Below are 17,676 nucleotides of genomic sequence, written 5' to 3'. Positions count from 1 at the left end.
GAGGTAGTCCGGCTGACCCGGCCTGCGCAGTGACAATATGTGGAGTGTGTAGAGTTTGGAGCTTGGAGCTTGGGCTTCTAGGCCATGTGACTGGTATTTAGCATATTGAACATGCAGTGTGTAGTTGAAATGACTGGCAGGAACGAACCCCATTCCCGACAGCCTTCGAGGTTGACAAATCACCGCAACCAGCTGGAAACACTATTGAGCCTCGGTCGACTTGGAAAGTCATCTGCACATTGATCTGACGATATCGACACTAGTCATGCACTAATTACAAAAACCTAGAAAGACACAAGACATGATTCAGTCATACCCGTGATTAACCTCAACTATCTTTCTTCTCATTCTCCGCAACCGATTCATCATTCTCTGGAGCCGAGTCATCGTCCTCCCCCTGACCCTCCCCCTGCTCCTTCTCCTGTCCTTGAGGAAGCCAAAAGCGAGTAATCATTCCGCCGAGGAACATCTGATCGACCCATTTAACCAGCCCGTACAAGATCCATCCCCAGCCCCACAATGATATACCCATCATGCTGGCCACGAGGAGGATCGGCCCGAGAATGAGCAACGACAGGAGCGCCCACAGAATGACGGAGACGATTGCGAAGACAACCACACCCACCAGGAAGACCAGCAGTGGCACGCCACAGCAAATCGCCTGGCAAACGAGGAAAGTAGAAGCAATCGGGCGATTCAACATAGCCTCGTACATGGCCGCCTGCTTAGGCGGCGGGAAGTAGCGGTTCACAACCCATTGAACGAAGTACTCGAACATGTCGACAGCTTGTGGGAACAGACCGGCACACCATTGGCTGAACGAGGCCCAGAGAGCGGTAAAATTAACTTCGGGCTGCTGGGCTCCATCATACTTCTTTTCGGCGGCGTCGTCGGCCGGGAACTCTCCGGGGATGATCGGATCGGTGACCGTCTTGGTTGTGTCGCTGACTCCCTGCACCGGGTCGTTCGCTAGCGTTTTCACACTCCCGGTTGCCTTATCGGTGACTTGGTTTACCGGCAGGCCCTTGCCCAGGCCGCTGGTGACGGAGTCGAGAGACATGGATAATATGTGCGGAGATCAAACTGAACCGAATATAAAGAATTTAATATCGCACGGAATATCAGCCTTGCACAGACGTTGTTCGAGAAAGAACTTGTTGAGGGCATAGATCTATATCAACCGATCGGGGTATTGTGCCATGACGTAAGGGGCGTCTGATAAACTTGATGAAATATATTAATTTCCGTAATCACTCGATTTCAAGGCCTTGATGTAACTGCCAGGCTGCAGAACGGCGACAGGTGCCGATGCGCAACCATGGCTGTGAGCCTGATTACGATTGAAAGCCACATCCCCATCTCATTTGATGGCAAATGTGGCGTAAGGTTTGAAGATTGGTGGGGCTGGTCTTGCTCGTCACGAGTATGAGCGTGGATATCGCATAGCCAACATTTGCATTCTCTTCATTCTTCAAATCTCTTGGGTATCGAGTTTTTAAATGTCTTTCTAGACTTCTTCTCAGAAAGAGGTACCACTGAGCGTTTTCCTTGCGCGACATATGTGCCCGCTTTAACGGGCGACTGGGACAGCGGGTATCATGAGCATAGATCAGTCGCGATGAGCTCCAGTAATCCTAATTTAAAGTCTCCAACTCTGTAATTTATGGACCTTAGATCCGTCTCGTTAGCCACTACTATTCAACCGCCTCTCCTTTAACCACCTTTAACCACCCTCTTCAGCCACACCCTTTTAACCACACCGTTTAAATACCTCTCTACTCAACTGGTAAGTTACCATCCCTCAGGTTGACAAGATTGCCTAGCTTACGATCCCTTTGGAGCTTGGTAGAGCTTTCTGTCACCCAGTGGAGGGCCGCAGCTTTGTCTCATTTTACAGGGACATAGATCAGGTGAGGAACCAGACGCTCGGCATTGCCATAGCAAATTTTCTGGGCGCAAAAGTTTCCGCGATTTCTGATGGGTCGACGGAAAACATTTCCCCAAGCTGCGGGTAGCATTTTTCTGTCTCGATGTTTCCGCGCTCAAATTCGTTCCACGGGTCGCATCGCGTGATAGAGCGGAGCAAAACAATGGAGACTTGGGTATCAGCTTTTGGGTTCCTTGTACTACGTCTTATTGGATACTGTCGAGTTTACATGGCACCACTGTGGACCCTACGGAATGTATGTGGTCCCCTACCCTTACTGATATCTACATTCCTCAACGAGGTTCTCGGCTCGGTCGCTACCCTAATGCCAGCTGAAATTGGGTTCCCAGTCAAGCTACACTACAGACTCAGCGGGATCCGGGATCTCCTGCATTTTTATTAACTTGTTTCGGCTTTTCAAACATGATTGTTCCATTATTACGTAGATTCTAACTTCGGCAATATCAGCACGATGCAGCTCCTCACTTCAGGTAATACCCTGCCCAGTGGCTAATTCTAACCTCCACCCCCACTGGGCGGGTGGTTCCCAAATGATGGTTGTTCAAATCTTCCTTTCGACTATCTGTAGGGGCCCCTGTCATCTGTTCTCTACATGGAAGGGCTCATGTTTTCTTCTCTGTTCGCTTATTCCTGGTCGTTTCTCCTTCCTCTTGACTAAGGAGAAATCTACGCCAGTCTTACCCTTCTCTCTTGTTCCCGCAAAATCCCCCCAAATGTCCCTACTCCTACTCACAGCGATCATTGCTGTCACATTACTTGTTTTCGGCAAAAAAGGGTGCCAAATATAGCTCGTGACCTGAGATGACTATGGCTCGAGAGGTTATGGCAAAAAAAAACAAGCAGACTTCCAATATTTCCTTCGGCGATAAGTGGAAAATTCATAACCGCATTCATCTCCCTCACTTTTGAATCCTCAAATGTCCCCAAAATATGAGAAATCGTTGAGCTTGAAAGCCGACGGGGGCTTTTTCGGTTGCTGAACGCGGACGATATCATCCTGTCTTCTAACCGTCTCAAGTTCAATATCACCTATACTCTTGCCTATGGCAAGGATCCAGAACAAAATGATGCCGACTTTCGAGAAATTTTGGACCTGGCGGACGGCTTTGCTCAGGCATTGACCAACTCCACTTGGATTGTTGACATTTTCCTCATCCTTAGTGACCTCCCGGGGTCTCTTGCACCATGGAAGAAGTTCGGCGACAAATTCTTCGCACGCACACAAGAATGGTTCGAGAATAACACTTCCCATGCATTGAGTGCAAACTTCTGGAGCTGGACCAAGCGTGTTACAACCACCGAGCAGACTGGAAGTCTCACACTGACCGAGACACGGAGCCTTACTGGTGTTTTGTTTGAAGCAGGAGTAGGTTCAACTGCCACAGCGCTTCACCTTTTGTCCTCGCAAGTATCTTTCACCCAGATGCTGTTGTACGGGCGAGAAAAGAGCTGGACGATGTCGTCGGTCAGTCTCGGCTGCCAACTCCACAAGATGTTGTTAAGATGCCATATGTCAAAGGATTTTTCAAGGAAGTCTTGCGCTGTCGACCAATCCTCCAAGGCTTGCCGCACCACACCACCGCGCCTGATTCCTATATGGGCTATGAGATCCCCAACGGAACCACTGTCCTCTTCCATAATTGGGGAGCACATCAAGACGAGAACCTATATCCCGGGCCCGCCCTCTTTCGCCCTGAATGCTTCGTCGAAACCCCTGGTCTTCCGCTGGGTGTCTTCGGATATTTCGGAGAGCATGCCCGGGCCGACACCTTGCATTAATGACTCTGGATACAATCATACCCAGCCTTCTTTGGGCTCATGGCTTCCAGAGCTCTGGTGATCTAGAGCTGCATAAGGACGCTCCCACTGGGGCTACTGCCATTGGAGCATTCCTAAAGCCACTTGACTTTCCATTTGTATGGAAAATACGTGATGAACAGCGGAGGGCCGTGGTTGAGAACGCATGGTATGTGGCCGAGCAGGATTTAAGCTCTGCGATCGACATGGAGTAAAGGCTCGGCTTGAAAGATCTGCTCAGTATTCCCCTATCCTTTAGACTTCCCATAAAACAGCAAATTTATCTCCTGCCAGAGAACAAGTGGAATTGACGGCCGTAATCACCGGCTACATTGCTTTTGAAATTCCTAGGGTTATCATAGCTCATAGCTTGGTCAAACCATTCACAGGAATACCAATACATGTTGATCCAACAAATTTTCGCTTTGCTCTCGGTAAATCCGAAACAAGAACGTAGCACCCAGGCATTCCGAAAAAATCTTAGCATCATGTAATGTGGATTAAAATAACCAAAATGACGTATAGAGCCAGCTACAGATATGTAAGATGTGAGCTGTGAGTCGAATTAAGTTGTGATTTTGCATCAGGGCAAGGAGTCTCGGCTTTGAAGCTAGGGGTTCATATCAGCCCAAAACTACAAGGCAGCGGCTGGGCCCCTCTCCTCCTGGAAGGATTATTGGAAGGCCATTATCGTATACTCGAAATCTATAATATTTTTACGGGCAACAGCAGCTTATCCATCTCTCTTGAATAAGTTAAGATGAGAAACACGAATCCTATTTTATACGGTCACCGGTGGAGATCGTCAAAAGCTTTCCTCATTACCGTCGGTGTCGTCAGTTTGTTTTCAGGTAGGACTGCTTGCCAACTTGCCTAGGTTTTGATGACATTAACCATTCCAATCAGAGAAATTTCTATATGGGTTCATTGTTCCCATTTTGAAGTATATGCTTGAAGATCGCCTTGGACTTGTTTCCACCCGCACCCAAAAGCTCACCACCGGTCTTCTTGCCACCCACGGACTCTGCTCTCTGGTCGGGGCACCTGTTATCGCGCATTTCGCGGACAAAATAACGGACAGAAAATACTTGCTTCTCTCTTCTCTCGTGGGATGTGCCCTTGGCACCTTGCTTGTGGCAACTACACCATCACGTATGAGACTTCGCTCATCCTACTAATATAGTCGCAGCTAACGTATGAAGTTTGGGCACTCTTTCTTGGACGAGTCATCCAAGGCTTTTCTGGATCTGCGACATGGATTTCTTCATTCGCGATGATTATGGATAGCATGAAGCCAGAGCGTATGGGTCAGACCCTAGCATTGGCCATGTCTTTCGTGAATGGCGGTGTACTTGCAGGCCCAGCAGTATCCGGCGCCTTATATCAAGTGGCTGGGTATTGGCCCGCTTGGTCCGTACCATTTACTCTTCTGGGGCTCGACTTCTTTGCCCGAATGGTAATGATCGACAGAAGACGTGGACTAACCCAGCCTGCATCATCCCCAAAGTTGACGGCGACTCCAAAGGTCCAGGGACAGGGGCAAGGCATCGGCCTACTTTCACCCCAAATAAATGACCACGAAAACGCAAAGTACAGTCCGGGCCAGCCTTGCGGGGAGCGATTAGAGAGTGCTGATGGCCAGAAAGCACCGGATACAAGCCCCGATCAAGCTAAAATATCGAGCCTGAGGTTATACCGCGTTTTGCTGGTAGTTCCTCGAGTTTTAGTCGGACTGGTGCTTACATTGGGCCAGTCGATTATTTTTGCTGCTTTTGACACCACGTTGCCTCTTTACCTCCACGAAACCTTCCACTGGGGAACTTTGCCCGTGGGGATGGTGTTTCTTGGAATCCAGGGGCCATCCATCATCCTAGGTCCTCTCATTGGCGGCCTTCGCGATCGTCTGGGACTGCGATACCCTACCACCATAGGGTGGACCCTTGTAGTACCAGCCCTATGGCTGGTTGCGACTCCAGGGCAGCATGTATTTCCATGGATTCCTGCCGACTCTCATGGAGAAGCTGTTACGATAACCAGTATCGTTGTGGCTGGGTTTGGATTTTTATTAGTCCGCGGGGCCGGAGCTTTCCAATTGATTGGTAGGTTCATCTAGCATCGTTGCTTATATGTCTCTTATTGACCATGACCTAGCCGTCACCAAGGAGATTGAAAATAGGACCCCAAATTTATTCGGGCCGCATGGTGCGAACTCCAGAATTTCGGCTATGATGGAGGTCTCGTCCAATGCAGGCATGGTCATCGGGCCTCTTATTTCCGGCGGTCTCTCCGAAGCAATTGGCTATTACTATATGAATTGTGTGATGTGTAGGTAGAGCAGTATAACTCGGTGAATGGTTTGGACATCAGCTAATCCTGACTAGCAAGCATCGCTTTCATAATTGCCATTCTGTCTCTAATTTACCTCCAGGGGTAGCTGTATATTGGTACTGTTTCTTTAAATGATTATCACTTGTGCACACTGAGGTTTACAATAAATCAATGTTGGTGAATGAGTACTTGTAACCGCTAAATACAATCCAATAGAACCATCTCCCCGATCAATACGGTGACTCAGTGCGTATTCGGCCCAATGCTCTTGACATAATTGGAGATCTAGCGTGTGGTGAGCCATTTGGGTGCCTAAAGGATTCTGAACATCACCCTTGGGTGGCCGGTATATTTCCCAGCATCAAAACAGGTGCCTTCCTGCGAGCACTATCCGTTTATCCCTCTTTGGCTAGGTGGGCCCGCAGATTCTTACCAAATTGTTTAATTCAAAAAAGAGGAGCACACTACAAGATGAGCAAGGACAAGGTCACTCCGCGCCTTGCGACCAAGACGTCTCGGCCGGACTTCATGTCATACATTCTGAGGTACAATGACGAACGCGGTATGGAGATTCCAGAAATTGAGGTCAATGCGGGAATCATTATTCCTTCCTGCCAACACGTTGGCTTGAGGGCAATGACAAGGACAGTTCATTTGCTTCCGACCGACATGACGCACTGCAGCCGTTGTCTTTTGGGCCACGCGCGTGTATTGGACGAAAGTAAGTTTGTTTATAGGTGCTGTTCCTATTCTTGCAAGCAAATTTTCTAACTAAGTTTATTTTTAGTCTTGCATATGCGGAAATGCGTACTGTGTTAGCCAAGATACTTTTACATTTCGATATCTCTCTGCAGCCCGAGTCGGACGAGTGGAATAAGGCAAGGAGCTACATTGTCTGGGAGAAAGGACCGCTGTGGGTTCGCTTGAGCGACGTGGCTGGGGGTTAGAGAAGTGTTGTGATATGAGGCTGGTGCAGATCAGGAACAAAGCCGCAGCATCTGAAATAAATCCCGAAGTGTCTTAACGAAAAATCAAGTTAATTCCCAATCAACTTCATGTAGCTTTACTTATTCCCTCCGGGCCCCCATACCTTGGCGACAACATATGTGCTTCGTGAAAAATAGAGGCGAGGAGACCCGTAATGCCCTTGTAGTCTATATAACGTGGCCAAATTTTGGCGCTCATCACTTTGGCAGTCAACTAGAACGATTTAGCATATCGACCTGTCCGAAGCCCTTGAGGCAGAGAGTCCTACCTCGCCATCATTTGAGATGCAGTAGAACCAGAACCCGACGGCGTCGGTAATGAGACCATACACGACACAGTCTACTTCTTCTTGGTTCTTGCGGAGGTTGTGGATCATGACTGTCAAGAAGTTAGCAGCACTCCGATGTGGAGGACGCACGTCTACCCACTCATATAAGCTAAAATCTGTGCTGGGCCACAGCAAGTATAGCGTTGATTCCGTGAACAGCAAGCGAACCCGGGCTGCTTCGCGGTGACAATAACAAGTTTAACAGCCGCCTTCTTATCGGCATTATAGCGGACAATGTAGTCGGGGATGCCTGAAAGAGTATATTTCCTTCCCTTGTAGTCAACTGGGCACCTGTATTCGATTCCACTTTGCAAAAGTAGCTTGGGCAGGCTGGACCGCACTTGAAAAGCAACCTCGTCAAATAGCGTTTTCAAGCAAACGTCGATCATGAATTCTTGGTACATTGGGTTGAAATGAGTTGGTAAGAATAATCCTATGCCAGTTTAGTATTCTGCAAAATTTATCTGGATAAAGAATACTACACTCACTGAAACCAACTCCTAGGCGTTTCTCCATCCATGGCTTTTTCTCTGCAGAGTATCTTGGCCCCGGGAACATGGACTCAATGTCGTAAGTACTGATAACATTCACTGAGAGTTGGGGGAGCCTCGTGAGTCCCGATGTGAGGTGTGCTTCGTAAGCCTCTTGTCTCAGGCTTTCTAGGAGGTGGTTGTTCTCGACGTTGCTATTGCAATAGTTCATAACGGAGATACTTAAGCGCTGCATCCCACTTCGGATGACCTCGTCCTTATTCTCTATTTTTAGTGAGTAACGCATTGTTGGTGGAAATATATTTTATTGCAAAGAGCTCTGAGATTTGGAAGGAAAGGTGGCAACCTTTGGAATATATTCAAGTGCCTCCTCCGTTCCCGAATAGGCATAGTAACAACCATATGAGTTGGACTTCCCAAATAAAATTCGCCTTAGTTTTACCTCCAGATTGACTCAATCGAGTGAACCAAATAGGCGCGGAGAGCCTTTTGCAGCTGATGGTACGGTACGGACCTGTCTTGTGGCAGTAACGTCTTGCCCGTGGAACCGACGAGCTCTATTTTGCGGTAAATCGGTATGCTTTGCATGAAATAAAAGAGAATCCAAATCTGATTGAAATGATATGATTGAAATGATATGCTGCAGTACCCAGACGCCGGTTTCATGTAAAAGTGCAAGTCTATCTGTTTTGGTCGTTTCCCATAAAGCATATCATGAAACTTCATGTTGGCGCATCCTGCTCGTAGAGGAGTGGAGATGCGTATTTCTCCAAGCCATGAAACAATCAGCTACTCCCATTGACTTGTGTAACGGTCACAACAGGAGGAGGGGGTGCCGGATAAAGTGGAGGATAAGAATCAAAAGTAGTTCGAATCGAGCCAGTGCCTTCTTTCAGATAGAGGACAAGGCGGTAGGCTGAGTTGCCATTCAAATAGTATCGGTGGAGTCGCTTGCTGCGGAGGAAGCCGAGTCGCTCGTAGAGTTTCATCGCGGCGGTGTTGGTCATCTCGGTTTCGAGAACGATCTAAACGCGACAAACACCTGGTAAGCGAGAGACCTATCTCGAATCTGGAAATAACATACTTCGTCTGCGTCGCGCTCAATCATGGCATCAATTGCCATGCGCACAAGCTTCGTGGCAATTCCGCGGCCCCGGTACCCCTCGCTCACAGCCAGCATGGCAATATACCCCCTCAGAGGGCCATTGCGATGCGGCTCAAGTTTTGACACGACCACACCGACCATCTCATCCTTGTTGTCCATCGCCAGGAAGCAGAGGTCGCCCCATTGGTACAGGAAGTAGCGGTAGACGTAAATGCTGTAGGGCTCGGACAGATCCTTGGAGATCAGCTGGCGCATGGCGGCGACGTATTCATTTTCGCGAGCGCTGTCGTATCGCACGTAGCGGAGGTCATCGGGGGCATCTTGGCTCATCGCCGCGGCGTCATGAAGGAGGGACGGAGGTTCGGAGGTCGGAGGTGGTTGGTGGGATGAGAGGGCGGAGTAGCTGAAGGTCCCGATTGCCATGTGATGCCGATCCGTGCTCGACGGGCATTTCCTGGAATTCCTCTTCTGGCTTCATCATTGTTCTGTACCTTTCCCCAGGAAACCTCCTTTTCAATTGGTTCGATCCTTTCTTCCTTCTGAGCGGTCGCTATGCTGCGCCGCCGCACGGGGAAGGATGACGTCCCGCCTTCGGACTCGTCCCGCGACAACAGCAGACCCGGACTCAATCGGATTAAAACAGAAGAAGACAAGCTCCGCGAGGAGTTTGACGGTGCGAAAGTCAAGCAGCTGATCATCCGGCCACGCAGTAAACGCCGGAATGGTTTCATCTTCGTGCTGGGCGGCCTGTTCGGCATATTTATCGCCCTATTCTTCGCGAACCAGCAGGAGGTCATTAGTTTCGACTCGCTGATGGACTTGAACCTCGACTCATTGATCGATGCTATCCCCCAGGGGATTATCCGTGATGCAAAACAATTCTCGGTATAGTTTCCTTTGTTCTGTTACCGCCCATATAGCTGTGCCTTGCTAACGAAACGCCGTCTTACAGCAACACGAACGCGACACCGTCAGCTACGATTCCTTCGCCGTCGGGTTACACCTTCAGTCACAGGGCGTTAAGGCGAAGCACCCCGTCGTGATGATTCCCGGAGTTATCTCCACCGGTCTCGAGAGTTGGGGAACCGGCACCAATTCGCGCCAGTACTTCCGGCGACGACTATGGGGCAGCTGGAGCATGATGCGGGCGCTGGTCATGGATAAGGCGGAATGGAAGAATCACGTTATGCTCGATCGCGAGACAGGTCTTGACCCGCCGGGTATCAAGCTGCGTGCGGCGCAGGGATTCGATGCAACCGACTTCTTTATCACGGGCTACTGGATCTGGAATAAGATTCTTGAGAACCTCGCGACGATCGGCTATGACCCTACTAATGCGTTTAGCGCTGCCTACGATTGGCGACTGTCGTACCCCAACCTTGAAGTCCGCGATCAGTATTTCAGTCGGCTGAAGTCTTATATCGAGACTGCGGTCGCAGTGCAAGATGAGAAGATCACTCTTGCGTCGCACAGTATGGGGTCGCAGGTGGTGCTGTACTTCTTCAAGTGGGTTGAGAGCGAGGATCATGGCAATGGCGGCAAGGACTGGGTCAACAAACACATTGACTCGTGGATCAATATCAGTGGATGCATGCTTGGCGCCGTCAAGGGTTTGACAGCCGTTTTGTCCGGAGAGATGCGTGATACGGCCCAGCTGAATGCCTTCGCCGTGTACGGGCTGGAAAAGTTCCTGTCCAAGGAGGAGCGAGCAGAGATCTTCCGCGCGATGCCCGGCATCTCCAGCATGCTCCCCAAGGGCGGCGAAGCCGTTTGGGGCAACGCAACCTGGGCACCAGACGACCAGCCCGGCCAGGTCATGAGCTTTGGCAACCTGCTCAACTTCCGAGAGACCAATTCTTCCTGGACGCGGCGCAACCTCACTACCTCCGAAAGTCTGCGGTACCTTCTAGACCAGAGTGAGGACTGGTACCGCAACCAGGTACTGGGCAGCTACTCACACGGGGTGGCACACACAAAACGTGAAGTCGAAGCCAACGAGAAGGACCCACGAACGTGGCTCAACCCTCTCGAGGCTCGTCTACCCCACGCCCCCGACATGAAGATCTACTGCTTCTACGGCGTGGGCAAGCCCACCGAACGCAGCTACTTCTACCAGGAGGAGCTGGACCCCCTGACAAACTTGAACGTCAGCATCGACACGACGGTCACCATCAACGAGAACATCGACCACGGCGTGGTCATGGGCGAGGGCGATGGCACAGTCAACCTGCTCAGTACGGGCTACATGTGCGCCAAGGGCTGGCGCATGAAGCGATATAACCCAGCAGGTACAAAAATCAAGGTCTTCGAGATGCCGCACGAGCCCGATCGGTTCTCGCCTCGCGGTGGTCCCAACACTGGTACGTTCTACGCTCCCATCCACTATTAACAACCATCTAATTCTGCCCAGGCGACCACGTCGACATCCTCGGCCGTGCCTCACTCAACGACCTGATTCTGCGTGTCGCAGGCGGCAAAGGTGACCAGATCGAAGAGACCTTCGTGTCGAACATCCGCGAGTACGCGGACCGAGTACAAATCTTTGACGAAGAATAGACATGAACGAATATTTCGGTGAGGGGCGCCTGGTTTTGTTTTATTTTGTTTTCAAACGCTCCACTTTGCTTTTTCCTTCTGATATCCACATACACCTGCCGAGTTTTTCGTATTGCAATTTCTAGATGGAGGCATGGCATGGTTTATTTCTTGTCCGGGGCTTGTGGTTCCTGTACATTCTTTGGCGCTCGTACGAACGTCGATTCGTATGTTTATTTACACTGCGTGTACGAGACACGCTTTGATGTCATCAATCTGCAGGGTGCAAGGTTCTAGACATGAGAAACTTTTTTTTCCCCAGGTCAACTTCGTATTGATTGCCAGATGCGTGTCAGATAGCGGTCATAGCCGAGCCTTGATAGCAAATCATGTGAATCATGCGCATCTGCCCAAGACCGACAAACCCAAAGACTTGGTTCGGTCTCGGGTAAGTTTTGACTTCGTCTATTAGCTCCTAGACCAGCCCTAAAGTCGAAACCTTGGAACTTGCCCAGCCTCAGACGTCCACAAAGAGCGAACAATATCGTGGCTCAGCCCCTCTCCGGCAAGCCTGGGAAGTCCACATGCAGGCTTAACCCGTTGGATCGACGTGCAGTAGAGCGAGTGGGTGATCAGCCAAAGAAGCGGGGTTTAACTGGCCCAAGTGGCATTCCAAGTGTCCCGAGGGATCTGCATGGACTGATTCATACCGACCTGATGAAAGTGAAGCTAGTAAAATACGTAACGTTGAAAGGTATACGAAGTAGTTTTGCAGTGAATAGTAATGTACAATTCTTCATAACTTCATCTAGGGAGTATGAATAATGCTAACGATATCCCCCACCGGGTGTCCCCGTTGGATCTGACTCAAACACCAGCCCCCTCCCATCTCAAAAGAGACAAGACATTAGGGTTCACACATTACTGTGTTGGTCATTTGGATTCGCGCTTCATTCCAGCCAGAAGCCAAGATATCGGCGCAGGGTCGGAGAAACGGGCTCCGTCAGATGCCGTTCTCCTCCCTCGCCGAAACCCCATCGCTGAGCTCAAAAGAGTCCCAGCTCTCCACCTGCTTTGGAAGATCCACATGGGATCATCCATGCCGACGCCGGTTATCACCTGCCAGCGGCGTAGGCACCAAAACGAAGGGCAGACCAAATCGACGGTCAAACGCATCCCTTCTTCTATGTGCCGATGCAAAAAAACAATGTCCTCAAAAAAGCAAAATGTCCAGGGTTTCTAATGCACAGCGAGTGGGTGCAAGCAATGGCGCCGAAACTTTTGTTCAACCGAACCCAACTCCCCAGTTCCCAGGCGCCAGTCATAAGCGATCGACACGAATAATAAAAATGTTTGTGCATCTGGACGAGCCCGAGCGAATGAAGGTGGCTCGTCCAGTCGGAAAGTCGTAGCGAAAGACATGGGTCAGAATAGAATGATAAAAGTGCAGATCGTTTCTAGTAGGAAACGTCTGAATCTGTACAAGCGAAGGTATCCGACGGTGACGATGCGGGAGTCGCAAACCCCAGGCAGGTTGATGGGGGCCCGCCACCGGAATTAATATTATAGACGGAGAAAGTCACACCACACGCGGAGTGACAAGGCATGTACAGCCAAAAGGTGAAAACAGAACCTTCGGCTCAAGGCGGATCGAGAACCGCGCGAACCGGAGGTTTTCAATAGGGGATTAAAAACCTGTAGGTGTCGAAAATGGCTCGATGCAGATAAGGGTCCCAACATTGTCGTGAAGTGAAACGCCGTGTGAAAAAAATAGATGCAATAATGAACAGGGGTCGAAAAATGGTATATGCATGTCGAGTGGTCATTCAGCGGCCGGCCTCGATGTCGTGGTTGGATGTCAAGGTCTCGCTCTCCCAGGTGTAATGGTCGTCAACCGGGGAGAGGGTACCCGAGGAAACCGAGGACGAAGAGCCCACGGTCCACTCATCGCTATCCAGGTTCAAGTCGCCATCCAAGCTTGCGAGGTCGTAGCCGAACTCGCGCGAGGAGTCGCCGACCTCGACATAGTCGTAGTCCCAACGGAACATCTTGTCGCTCTGGATGCGAGGCAAGAAGCGAGTCTTGGCAAAGTAGAAGGCCACGGTGGCCAGCAGACCACCGCAGACCAGGTCCACGGCGTAGTGGTGCGAAAGGTACATCGTGGCCCACCACATCCAGAGGGTGTAAGTGACCCAGAGAGGCTTCAACCGCGGGAAGACGTGGCTCATGAACAGAGCCGCGAGAGTCGAGTCGGCGGCATGGAGCGAGGGGAACGCACCAAAGACCACGGGGGATTGCTTGAAACCCGAGGTGTACAGGTCAATTCCGAGAAGCTTGTCGATACGAGCAAGACCAGCGGGGTTGCCTTGCATCGAGTAATCGGCCGGGGCGAGACCGTATAAGTTCTCGTACCACGGGGGTGAGCAGGGGAACACCAACTGAATGGTGACAGCTAACATGCTGATATATCCGAGAGTCCGGGCAAAGAGGGGAGTCGTGCCCGGGGGACCAAAGATAAAGAGGATTAGGGAGACGACGAAGGGCGCTCCATAGTGGCAAAGGCCGTAGGGGATCCACGCTAGAACGTCAAGCACGACGTTCTGGTGAGCGGACAGAATGTTGCTGATGTTGGCACCGTACAAGATATTCTCCATGGCCGGCAACACCCGGACCCAAATGGCAGGCCGCCAGTCGCTAGGAACGAACCTATTCACGAATTCAATTAGCCATGCTCCTTCCGCCACGCGCCCAATGACTTAATTTTTTGCCTCAGGAGGCGCACTGTGCACAAAGGGAGGCAACACTGGGGTGTGAAACTTACTGGCATCCATAGAAAAAGATAAGCCATCCAGCAATGGGCAGGAAAGGCAGGAAGAACTGCCGAGTGATGGGCAAAAGCAGGGAGAAGAGGAGGAGAGTCGAGATCGCAGTCTTGCCGAGCGGGCCAGCAGATTGAATGATCGTCAAGGAGAAGATGCCGATGATCAGAAGCAGGAGGTATTGGAAGTCATACATCGTCCACCGATGCGCCTGGAGGGAGCGCAGGGTGTCGGCGGGCGAGAACGAGGTCTGCAACGTCGAGATAGACGAGGTGGGCGATAAGCGACTCCGGAGCTTCGACCGGATCTTGCGGCGCATTCGATGCGGTACGAGCATCTGGAATGAACGCCATGGCATCTGAATCTGAAGTTTGCCGAACTGGTTTTGCGTGCGATCCTTCCATGACGGATAGGTATTCATCTTCGCGGCGAGTCTCCCTTCAGGAGACTCTGGATCACTCGAGAAGGGGCGAAGGGTCGAGGGATGCCGCGGGATGAGACGGAAGGAAGTCGCGGAGTGTTCGGAGGGGAGGAATTCAACGTGGACAGCCCGGCATGCGAGAGAATTAAAGAGGAGGGTAAGCAAGGCGCGGAGCCTAAAAGGTGTGTCGAGAGTAAGAGGAGGGAGGTAAGGATTAAGAAGGGGAAGATTGCAAGTTGGGAGGATTCCGTATCGTGTATTGGTATTACCGCGTTCGCGGTTTTGACGCCGGCGAGTCCATGGCGTCACTAGTCTTCTTCAGGGGGCCGTCTCTATCGATGCAACGTGCATATAGTCGTATGCAGTAATCTAGGTATTGGATGCACTACGTAGGCTACAGTTTGCTCAACACCGACGAAATCTATCGAATCTGTCTTTATAGTCGGACTATGGAAGAGAGACCAAAAAAATTCTCCGTATCAATACATTCGGACGAGTGCCGGGCGGATGCGGCGGAACGGAGATCACGGAGGCCGAGGGGGCAGACGCATCAGAGATCACAATGCCAGTCGGAGATTACTGGATGCAGGATCCGAATGGACAAGGCCAAGCCTGATTTCTTGGTCATCCGGTTCTTTCTTCTTTGTCGGTCTGCTGGGTCCTTATTTACGAACCCGAGCTGGGGTGACACTATGCACCCCGGGACAGATTATCTGATCTATAGAATGAGCTATGGCCTCGCAGGAAATGAATAAAATACATGTCTGGGGACATCATCCCTTGAAAATAATGCGGTACACTTGCGAGGCCGTACCGGTTGGGACGAAAATTTTCAGTATAAGATTCATTGAAGGAGGCCGATTGGTCCATGCTCCCCTTCCACGGGCCCATCGTCCCCCGTGGTATCCAACGGTATCCTTCAGATCTCCCGGCCAATTTCGCTTAATGCACCCAAGTTGTACTGGCCGTAATTCTTATGCGTATTATACACTGTCGTCCTGGTGATTATTCAACTCGCGTACCCGCAGGAAGAAGTCTCCAACACCAGTTCCAGGGAACTACCTCCTAATTTTTGTGGCCGAGACAGGGGACCCTCTTGGGCCAGGTACTTAATATCGACTACCGAGGGACATGGTTATCACCGCTCGGATATTGAGACTCTGCTGATACTGTCGCGGGTGGTCGCGTGTCCGGTCGCGTGTCGAGAGAAAAATTAAGGGTGAAGCTGTTTTTGACAGCTCCTTACCGGGTTGAGTGTAGCTCGCAGCAAGCTCGGCACGGATGAAAGGTATAAAAAATACTGTAAGTTTGTACTAGCTCTGCACTACCGCACGCTATCGTTCTTATTAGTCCTGTTTTAGTGCCGGGTCCAGCGCGTAGATGAGGATGTGCATGGCATCGTCCAAGTGTCTCAGTAGGGGATGACCAGCCACCCGACTTTTATTTCTGGTGGCGCGATTCCAAATCCCACCGACTCAACTTCGGTCTGGCGCATGTATTCTTAAGGGTACTCCGTATATGGCCAGTAAGTGAAGCACGACTAGCTTGCCGCCCCCAAGTTTCAGATTCTTGTGAAGCGCGACCGCGGCCAATCACGAACCCTTTCGGCGGTCAAAGCTCCCGTGTGTCTGACGAGGCGCCTTGGCGAGAGGGTGGTTGCTCTTCGATCGGAATTCTGTATAGTGTATAGTGTCAGTCAAGGCTTTGGATGTACGGAGTAGACGTACAGTTGTAGGGTGGCTTCGTATCAGTGCGCTGAGACTGTTGCCACTGACATCAAACTCGCATGCCGGTGGAGATGGCACCCGTTCCCGACGATGCCGGTATAGTCTCCAACTTGATATACTGGCTTTCGAGATTGTCTTCGCGCTGGTGAGGATCACTGCTTTCTTCTGTGTTGACCAGTCAGTCGAGACAAAACACCACGGATACTCTCAGATGAGTCTTACCAGCGACACTACTTGTCTCAAGCCACCATATCACAATGTAAAAGACGCAGATGTGCCCAAACACAACCAGGATCAGAAACATTTCATTGAAGGTGAGTTCTGGGCCCGTCTCTTTTCCGGCGATCGGTGCGTATGCTGCGGAATTGGGCGCCATTGTCTAATAGTCCCGACGAGGTACGGTATAGAACGGTGATGGTGTTTTCAACAAATGCCCGGCTCTGAGATGGAGGTAACGATGCTGATACTCTCACTGACGATACTCTGAGAGCTCGAGATGACGCTGAGTAGGTCCGCCATCTTGCCTGTTCAAGGTCGCCGTTGCCAAATTAGGACTCGGAGGTGATGTGAGGTTTAGTACATGGCAGTTGCTACTCAATGATGACATAAGGCTTTTCGATGTAGCGTCAAACGTCAAATACCTCAAGAAGCAGAAAATTAATTCAGATAGCATTGGCCTTCAATTTGTACTGTACGAGCCTGACTCAGGAGAGGCATTCCAAGTCAATACTCATAGAGCTGTCTGCTTCTGTATAAAGTATAAGCGCCACGGATGACGATCTCGGATATCTGCGAAACGGTGTCTAGAGGCTCTCTACGGAGTACTCGAAACATCTTCCAGTCAATGCTCGATCTCCTTGAGCGGCACCAATCCACGAGACCCGATTCGATGCTGCAGCGGCACCAACACCAACCCAATGCGATATATCGAACGTTTACACCCCAGCCTCTGACCCCAGCTTCTAACGTCGCAGAACCCAAGACCAATCACAAGCCAAAGAACAATGACAAAAGCCGGTGCGCTTACAAGGCAAATTAACCGTCTCAAATCCAAAATAGAAGACGGTAACGAAAGATCCGAAAAGTCGACGTGACAGCGTAATAATACTAGATTCTTCATCAAGACAGATTGTACATCGTACTCGTACAGCAAGCACGTTGACCAGTCTCGGCACCTTCGGTGGCTGCCT

General features: G+C 50.6%; 9 protein-coding genes across 9 annotated transcripts; 4 read left to right on the top strand and 5 right to left on the bottom strand.

The window, feature by feature from the left end:
• Nucleotides 1–328: 328 nt before the first annotated feature.
• N7498_003451 (seipin co-factor family protein) lies at nt 329–1,060 on the bottom strand (the record flags this gene model as incomplete). Its single annotated transcript, XM_058450513.1, has 1 exon — nt 329–1,060. One exon carries the CDS (start codon nt 1,058–1,060, stop codon nt 329–331), a length of 732 nt encoding a protein of 243 aa, XP_058309975.1.
• Nucleotides 1,061–2,661: 1,601 nt separating this feature from the next.
• Nucleotides 2,662–3,727, top strand: N7498_003450 (uncharacterized protein; the record flags this gene model as incomplete). The annotated part of the gene is made up of 3 exons (XM_058450512.1): nt 2,662–2,723; nt 2,903–3,318; nt 3,372–3,727. 3 exons carry the CDS (start codon nt 2,662–2,664, stop codon nt 3,725–3,727), a joined length of 834 nt encoding a protein of 277 aa, XP_058309974.1.
• A 778-nt stretch (nt 3,728–4,505) lies between these two features.
• Nucleotides 4,506–6,179, top strand: N7498_003449 (uncharacterized protein; the record flags this gene model as incomplete). The annotated part of the gene is made up of 5 exons (XM_058450511.1): nt 4,506–4,596; nt 4,652–4,897; nt 4,948–5,844; nt 5,897–6,070; nt 6,127–6,179. The coding sequence occupies 5 exons, from the start codon at nt 4,506–4,508 to the stop codon at nt 6,177–6,179; spliced, it is 1,461 nt and encodes a 486-aa protein (XP_058309973.1).
• Nucleotides 6,180–6,544: 365 nt separating this feature from the next.
• N7498_003448 (uncharacterized protein) lies at nt 6,545–6,950 on the top strand (the record flags this gene model as incomplete). The annotated part of the gene is made up of 2 exons (XM_058450510.1): nt 6,545–6,794; nt 6,928–6,950. 2 exons carry the CDS (start codon nt 6,545–6,547, stop codon nt 6,948–6,950), a joined length of 273 nt encoding a protein of 90 aa, XP_058309972.1.
• Nucleotides 6,951–7,283: 333 nt separating this feature from the next.
• On the bottom strand, nt 7,284–8,165 carry N7498_003447 (uncharacterized protein; the record flags this gene model as incomplete). The annotated part of the gene is made up of 3 exons (XM_058450509.1): nt 7,284–7,509; nt 7,557–7,821; nt 7,877–8,165. The coding sequence occupies 3 exons, from the start codon at nt 8,163–8,165 to the stop codon at nt 7,284–7,286; spliced, it is 780 nt and encodes a 259-aa protein (XP_058309971.1).
• A 499-nt stretch (nt 8,166–8,664) lies between these two features.
• N7498_003446 (peptide alpha-N-acetyltransferase MAK3) lies at nt 8,665–9,407 on the bottom strand (the record flags this gene model as incomplete). The annotated part of the gene is made up of 2 exons (XM_058450508.1): nt 8,665–8,904; nt 8,964–9,407. 2 exons carry the CDS (start codon nt 9,405–9,407, stop codon nt 8,665–8,667), a joined length of 684 nt encoding a protein of 227 aa, XP_058309970.1.
• A 129-nt stretch (nt 9,408–9,536) lies between these two features.
• N7498_003445 (phospholipid:diacylglycerol acyltransferase) lies at nt 9,537–11,540 on the top strand (the record flags this gene model as incomplete). Its single annotated transcript, XM_058450507.1, has 3 exons — nt 9,537–9,869; nt 9,937–11,344; nt 11,395–11,540. The coding sequence occupies 3 exons, from the start codon at nt 9,537–9,539 to the stop codon at nt 11,538–11,540; spliced, it is 1,887 nt and encodes a 628-aa protein (XP_058309969.1).
• A 1,805-nt stretch (nt 11,541–13,345) lies between these two features.
• N7498_003444 (phosphatase PAP2 family protein) lies at nt 13,346–14,759 on the bottom strand (the record flags this gene model as incomplete). Its single annotated transcript, XM_058450506.1, has 2 exons — nt 13,346–14,225; nt 14,341–14,759. 2 exons carry the CDS (start codon nt 14,757–14,759, stop codon nt 13,346–13,348), a joined length of 1,299 nt encoding a protein of 432 aa, XP_058309968.1.
• A 1,776-nt stretch (nt 14,760–16,535) lies between these two features.
• N7498_003443 (uncharacterized protein) lies at nt 16,536–16,862 on the bottom strand (the record flags this gene model as incomplete). Its single annotated transcript, XM_058450505.1, has 2 exons — nt 16,536–16,651; nt 16,709–16,862. The coding sequence occupies 2 exons, from the start codon at nt 16,860–16,862 to the stop codon at nt 16,536–16,538; spliced, it is 270 nt and encodes an 89-aa protein (XP_058309967.1).
• Between the last annotated feature and the right edge of the window lie 814 nt (nt 16,863–17,676).

This window comes from Penicillium cinerascens (assembly GCF_028974065.1).
Source record: "Penicillium cinerascens strain IBT 15544 chromosome Unknown contig_24_segment0_segment0, whole genome shotgun sequence".
NCBI classification, from domain to species: Eukaryota; Fungi; Ascomycota; class Eurotiomycetes; order Eurotiales; family Aspergillaceae; genus Penicillium; species Penicillium cinerascens.
The sequence above is the reverse complement of the archived record's forward strand: the minus strand, read 5'-3'. Positions and strand labels throughout refer to the sequence as shown.